General features: G+C 43.5%; 1 protein-coding gene across 6 annotated transcripts in view; it reads right to left on the bottom strand.

Moving 5' to 3' along the window:
- The window catches only part of LOC100740816 (stress-activated protein kinase JNK), a 39,616-nt gene that overhangs the window by 15,637 nt on the left and 16,162 nt on the right, over positions 1–7,817 (bottom strand). For 3 of the 6 annotated variants that reach the window (XM_033318458.1, XM_033318457.1, XM_033318459.1), the window contains 2 exons: positions 7,610–7,806; positions 826–863 (listed from right to left, as the gene is read on the bottom strand). The exons of 2 other annotated variants lie outside the window; for them this stretch is intronic. In XM_033318458.1, the coding sequence (XP_033174349.1) occupies positions 826–863; positions 7,610–7,806 (235 nt within the window). Of the gene's footprint in view, positions 1–825; positions 864–7,609; positions 7,807–7,817 lie in introns of those variants that run through there. One more of the 6 variants, XM_012394760.3, reaches the window with a different exon arrangement.

The raw sequence follows: 7,817 nt of genomic DNA, 5'->3' as shown, positions 1-7,817 counted from the left end.
GACGCCGCCGATAGTGGAACTAGGAAAACATTCGCAGTTGCAAATTACTCGTGATACGCCAGCATTAAGCGTTTACGCGTGTGTTTCGCGTAACGAGGAAATTTACGAGATCGCAAGTTCGATTTACGAACCAGCGAAACATCTGCGGTTGGAAGTCGCTGGTGCACCGAACTCGTCTCGAGCCTCGAGCAGAGGGAAGAAGCAGGAAACGAGCGGCGCGCGTGCCACGCGTACTCTGGCGCATCGTTGCACACAGGAAGCGGAACAAGAGGAGAAAAACGAGACCGAGACCGTGTCTTCTTTGGTCGAAGATTTCGCGATGGTGGCACTTCAAAGCGACGACGGCCGCGTAGAAACGGAGCTGGTCCGTTTCTTAGAACGCTTTACGAACCGTCGCGCCGCGAGAACTTCGGTCGCTTCATTTGCTGGATTTAGAATGAATTATCGGGGTATTAACGTTGCGCGGACAAGTAATGCTCCTCCACCGTACGATCTACGACGTACCATCCCATTCTCGGATCTTGCCGGTTTCCCTTCTTTGCACAGTGGCCTGGAAAATCGGATTTCGTAGCCAAAACCCTATTTTTTCCTCTTGAACGTTTCAAAGAAATTGTTCTTTTACGGATTAAAAATTTTATTTCTCCTTTGGAATAGTTCTGTGGTCAATAAACTGATGATAATCAAATCGACAGATTTTACGCTTAAAACGCCCTGCGCAATGAAATACGTTCTCGTATATATAAGTATAAGCTTTTACGATCTTTATTCCTCCTTTTCTGTTTGCAAAAAAATGATTTACGAGAAATTCTACGAAATCTCACTCACCGAATCGCTACTCCGTGTTCTTGTCGTGTTCGCGATACCTAAAACAAAGAAATGCGTATTCGACGACAGTGGACATGATGTACGCACGTGAAAATAAATCATCACGTAAATTCGGTTGTTAATTTCCCAGTTGATCGAAAGGAACGCTAGACAGCTTCGAAATGCGAAGGACCGATCGAAGAAACTTCCTAAAAATACGAGATGACCATCGACAGTTCCCGAAATTAACCATACATTGCAATAGACGATTTTCAATCGATAGAACACGATCGCGTTTCTTCGAGTAATTTCGTAATTAGATCACAACTTCTACGTCTCGACGGGAAGCTTGGTAACTCGTAAGCGTTTTGACAGGGCTTCGGGTCTTTTTCTTCGCAGCACAGCTTGTCAAAGCCAAAGCGATTAGCACGAAAAAGTGGAATGCGTTTGAAAGACCAAGTCGATTCGAGTTTCCAATCTAAACAGAGATCTAAATATAAACGAAACATCGGAAATGTTTCTCTTGCCTCTAACCGCTTTGCAAATAGAGTACAATTCTGAATTTTCTGCGCGACGGAACGTAGCGTAACCACGACATTCGCTTTGCTCTCGGAAATGTTTTTGTGACGACGCGTCACATTCGTTGTCTGCGGAAAATGATTACCAACGACCGCTGCCTCCATCTCTTGCCCCACTGCTATCGATCCTGCTTATTTATAGCGATACAGGAAAACGGGAATCCGGTCGTCGTACTTGAAGAAGTTTGCACACGACGAGTCTGGTTCGCGTGAAAATTGAGCTTGCCTCTTTCGATCTTTTGTCAAGTACGCGTTAGAAACTGCGTTGCGCCTATTAACCCCTTCAACCCTAGTGAAACGCGATACGCCCGAGTGAATGTTTCCGATTCCCTGTTGTTGACCTTTTAAGGCTTACCTTCTAAGGTTGGAAGATCAACGAAGCAAGAAACGCGTCTATTAACGAGAAGTACTTTTAGAAAGCGACGATTCGCTCGAAACCGAAACAAGCGAGAAAGTTTCGACTTTGCCAACCCCGTGGCTTCGGTTGCGGTCATCCCCGAGACTCCCCGAGGCTCTCCGAGGTCGTGTCCGATCGAATCGAGTAGCAAGTATCTACCACTCGGTCGATTGGCTCTTTGAATTAAAGCTAATTGTTGAAAACCACCTAAATGTAGAAACGTCATCGATAATCCAGTATCAGATTTAATGCTGTGTTTCGAATGATGTCACTACGACGAGATCGTGCGGCGAAAAGGCCAAGCCGCGACCGAGAAAGAACAGTGAGCTGTCGGACGTTGCCATTGAAGCAACGTTTGCAACGAACGTCGCGAAGCGACCCGATGCGCCACTGCAAAAGCTGCACGCGCAATTCCTCCGAATAATTCCTCTTCTGGATTTCCATAACAACGGCTATTGAAATTAACATTAACTGTGCATCCACTGAAAAATCTAAACGACGTTTCTCGTACTATGACCTCACCGTGCCGGAAATTCGGTTCTGGACATGTTGAAAGCGTCGTAAAGCAAAGAGTCAGCGGGATATTCTTGCGAGTGGTACTGGTGACTGACGTAGATGAAACGTGATTGTTATTGTGGGAAAATGCGGTGGATGCGAAATATGAAACCTCAGCTTCGACAAAGATACAAATCCTTAACGTGTGTACACTGGTTCATGAAAATATTTGAACATTTCCCATAGAAAATTTTCATGTTCCTATTGTACGTGTTATATAAAACAGAAAATACAAATCGCGTGCCAAGAATTACACACCGAGGAGATGGCAAGTATCGCCGCTTTCTTCCTCAACCTTCGTGTTTTGACTACGCTATTCCACGCCGCCAAAACAACCCACGATTTATTACCGATGTTGCATCGGAGAAACAACGAGGACAATGGGAAATTTCATCCACCGATGTTTATCGATACGGACGACATTCTCGTTTTCGATCTGCCTACTAAACGGAGGAACTTGCTTCTCTCGACGAACACAGCACCTTTTGAAAGTAAATCGAACAAGAATGCAATAAAATCCTAACGAACCGCGAAATTAGCAACGTAAACGTAAACTCGATACGACGTGTAACTAGTGTAGGTGATAATAAATGGAAATACCGAACATACACGTTACAAATTTACGTGTTATTTTATTAAAATTACTAAAAATTTACTGGTCACGTTACCATTTTGCACAAAAACATCAGAACAAAGACAATCGTGCAATTAATTTTTTCATAGCCTGCGACAAAAATTGTTTTTCTATTAATTACGAACCCTCGTCGTGTAAAAGTGGAGTTACTAGCTTAGTAACGAGGGCCAGCATTCATCATCTTCATCGCTACTCTGTTACGTTTGTGTCTGTTGCAGGCACCCTCGACGAGAGCGTTGAAAAACGTGTAGTTTCAAATGCAACCAGCGAATGGGAGTACAACGAGCACTCACGGCCATATTAACCTACCGAGACCGGGGTGAAATGTTCTCCGTACCTTCGAAACGAATCGTATCATCCGCCCTTCTTCGCAATCCTTGCTAGAAAGCCAACGTTCGAGAACAATCCAATCGTCGCGGAGCCTGACGACGAATGCGCGGCAGTTCGACCAGACAAAATCACTACAACCCTGTCCTCGCTTCCAAGAGGAGCAAAAGGGCAGAAATGGTAAAAAGCAGAGGCAACTAAGCAAAATAACGCGCGATTTAGCAACTTGTATGCCAAGAGGCTGGGTAGCTCTCTATCTAGGGGACGACTTTCCATAAATCATAGCGACTCGTGAAACTGCTACAAACCGCAAGCATACAAATGAGAATGCAAATTTTGGAGCGTTACAGCTCTTTCTCTCGGATCCGGTGTTAACTCGCGCGTTTCATAATTCTCTAGGGAGATGGCATACTCCTTAACTCGCCTTTCCCTCCTTTCCCTCCTTCCCCTTCATCAACGATCTTCTCTGTACGTCGCCTTCATTGTCTCTACGTGCTCCTGTTCGATATCGTAAACTTAACTTACGCCGCCAGCGAAGTTGCTTCGATAAACGGAAGAGTGTTCCTGTGCGCCTTCTCCTAGCTCGAATCCTTTAGCCGCCTTTCCCACGGTGGTTTCTCTTGCTAGTTCCCTTTACCATTGACGTTACACTTATCTCCATAGTTGGAGAAGGTTTATGTAGAACAACGCGACGAGGGAACGGCAAAGCCAATTTACCAACACGAACTCCGACACCGTTAGCGACTGTATTAGCGATCGTGTTATCGTCTCTATCGAATCAATCGTCCTACTTATCTCTCTCTCTCTCTCTCTCTCTTTTCTTATCGAATGGCTCTAAAGCAATTTGCAACTTACCATAGGTAAGGTTTCCTCTGCTTTGCCCGATGTTGTCGTCAAATCGTCGATGTTCTAGATCGACCACGAGCTTTGCTTTCGACATCCTCAATCGCGAACAACGAACGAACGTTTGTATAACTGCGATCCGAGAATTCGTTAAATTCGTCGTTCGGATCTGCTATTGTATTGAAAAAAGTTGAAGAAAAAAGGAACAGTGGCACGAAGCAACCTCGTAACCTCCGACACTACCTATCTATCTGTTTACACAAGAGCCTCAAGGACAGGATTTACGGAAAGTTTGTAGTATCTAGGTGAATTTGACCGATCGTAAAGTCAACTTCTACATCTTTACGCGAGACATAAAAGGAGATTAAACGTCGAACGATCCGTGTCGTTTTACAACGTCTCGTCGAAAACGTCACAACACAAACAGTTGTTTCTACCGTTATGTATGTACTTGTATATGTACGTACTATATCAAATAGGTATCTACCTATACCTATATAAAATACCTATATGAAATATCTATATAAAATACCCACATGAAGTAGGTATATAAAATAGGTAAATACCAAATAGATCGTAAAATTTGCAGGCTAGGAAAAGTACGAATGTTTCAATGGTCGAAGCGATTTTAGGGATTTCGAAGGAGATAAGGAAGCGGCTGGATAATTTTCCCAGAAAATGCAATTTATCGATTGGTTTTTCGAAGTATGAAACTTTATCGCACACAAATTGTAGAATAAACATTAGCGTTGCTACCTGTGTACTTCGTGCGAAATGGTGGCAGACGCATTACGGTAACCGGGACTCGCATAAATTTTCCCGGTAAGAAAGCAAAAGCAGCCTTTTCAGCAATAAAGCGTACGCCCTACAAATGAGAAGCAGAGATAAGGGCAGCCGCGGCTAATGCGAGACGTGCTCGATTATTCACAGACGCTTACCGATTCAACCTCGAGTCGACGTTGACGCCGTTCTTGTGCTTGACGAAAAGCCGTCGTTGTCTTTAAGCTCACACTCAAAGCACCTAATTTATAAGACAACGTCGTCTGGCCCGAGCATCTTGACTTCTTCGGTACGACTGCTATAAATCTTAGATAAACGGCCCTCGAAAACACGCCAACGAATAAAAAGCACTACTTTCGCACTCGAAACTCGCAGTCGAAACTATTTCACCTTCGACTCTCGGAAAATCCGCATAATTTGTCAACCTTCCAATGGAATCTCGAAATCCCCTGCTTCAGGGGATATTGGATGCGTTCGTAAAACGATTTATTGGCTCAAATGCGACTGTCGTAAAGCAAAGACACAGGCGATAACACGTACGCGGGCAACTTGCGGCCTGCACGATAGACAATGTCGCGGCGACGAATTTTATCTCTAATATGAACGATCCGATCCGATTCTGTTCGACTGCTCGGCTAAAAACATTTACCAGGGTTCGTGAATTGTATTTTTCCCATCAAGCCGTAACAGCATACATCCTATCGCCGTTGTTTTTACCGAGCGAGTGGCCAAGCTACTTAATCAAAGGTCCCTCTGAGTTTCGGGTCCGGAAATTTCGCAAGAATTCTGGAGGAAGATCGTGCAAATACTGTTCCTTTCTCCATTTTTATACATACGATAAAAGCCATCCTCGTCGTTTGCGAAAAAGTATTACGGATAGTCATTTGCAGCGAAGGTCCATTTCGGCCAAGCACAATCTCGCTCCTACGAAATATACGCTATCGTTTGCCCCTAGGAGAAACGAAAACCCGCAAGAGAACCGATATATGTAAAACCGTTTCTAAGAGATCAAGGGTTCCTAAACGATAACCCAATGACGTCCTCCGGTTTACAACGCATTGCGACGTTCTCGGAAATTTTACGCGAAGAAATCTGATTTCCTTTAACTTGTAAATCGTACGATATTCGTGTTAATATCCGCAGATGATCTGGATGATTGCGAATAATCGTTGCGAAAGAAATATACAAAATGATTGTGTAGATTTGACAGTTAAAAAGTTACAGATTCTACGATTACAAAAGTTTCTAATTAAGGATCGACTCGTTAATACTACTAATTAATTAACCGTATAGACCAAAGTATGCATAAAAAAGTGATTAGTGCCATGATTAAGCGTGCAAAAGATGGTCGAGCGATCGAGAAATGGAAGAACCCAGCTGCCTTGCGTTTTTATGCAAAACAACGGAATATCGAGAGTATAGTTAGCTCCGTCTCGACGGAATGCTTCTACGAGCAAACGGCTTTTGTCCAACCGGTGGAACTCGAAGCGAGAGATAGAGAAACACAGGGGGGAAAGGACTCTTTCCACATGACGGAACGTACCCAAGAGGAAACGCGTAAACCTAAGCCATTCCAAATAACGAAAAGAGCTGCCAGGAGTGCGTGCCAGTTCGTTCCTGACTAATTTCAACTCACCTCACGAGTTAGTATCCCTGGTGATTATGTCGCATCCAAAACTATTATTCGTCCCAAACTATCCGACCCTTTTGCTTTTCGAAGGTTTACGCGTGTTATCAGGCGTACAATATACGGAACTATGGTGGCCAAATTACAGATTATGAACCACATGCGACTCGTATATTCTTATATAGCACTTACACATCCACGGTGCTGACGATATAATTTGTCTGTAGGATTTAAAATATTTAGATAATAATTCTATAACGTTTATATTTGTAATAATTATATTTGGAAGAATGGAAATTGATTTATTATTACGTTTTAAGTCTAAGATTATAAATATTTTTGGACAATAGATGGCCCGATTATCGTAGAGACAGTTGCAATGATAGAAAAACGGCTTTAACGAAAATCTTGGAACTTTGAACATTCGAAATCATAAAAGTTTCGAAACTTTTAAACTGGAAATTCTTTCAATCGAAACTCGATAAGCTAAGCCTCGAATATCTCTGAGAGATAATCGTAAACTGTATTACCATTTCCCGGTTGACGAAAGCAACTCGGTGTTACGAAAAGCCTACAAACGTGATCGTGCATTCGATATCCTACTTTAACGACGTATCGCCACGCGACAACACGCGAACTCATAATTTCCCATTCTCATTCGAACAATAAAACCTGCGGCAATGTTCGTCTCTTCGTTGCGTCGTGTCCCACTGATCGAAAACGACGTAAGTGATACATCAGGCATAGCGATTAGTTTCTAATCGTAATGTTGTATACACGTATCGCACCCTTACTATAGACAATTTCAAAACCGCATCGTTCACTCCGTAGTACATATTTCCTAGGTTTCCGAGGTAACGCACTATTAATGAATCGTTCAAAACGAGGGGCATTGTGACGAGAATCGTGGAAGAACAGAAACAACATCGAGCTTCTTCCAAAGTTCTAAACGTGATTTCGAGTTTGTGAACACTCTACGTAGATTTGTCGCGTGTAAGCTAAACAACTTGAGAGAAGAAGGGTTGAGAAGAGAAGTTGGGCTATAGAGACATCCGTTTGCTTACCCTTTGACAACCCCCACGACGTTGACGATGACAAAACGATGAGGACGATGACGATGAGAACGATGACGATGAGGACGATGACGATGACGATGACGATGACGATGGCGATGACGATGACGAAGAGGATAACGACGATGAAGATGAGAACGGTGATCGCAGCGACAACGACGACGGCGACGACGACGGCAACGACGACGACGACGACGAC

The sequence above is a fragment of the Bombus impatiens genome, unplaced genomic scaffold (genome assembly GCF_000188095.3).
Source record: "Bombus impatiens unplaced genomic scaffold, BIMP_2.2 scf_0099, whole genome shotgun sequence".
Lineage (NCBI taxonomy): Eukaryota > Metazoa > Arthropoda > Insecta > Hymenoptera > Apidae > Bombus > Bombus impatiens.
This window is presented reverse-complemented; position numbering and strand designations above follow the sequence as displayed.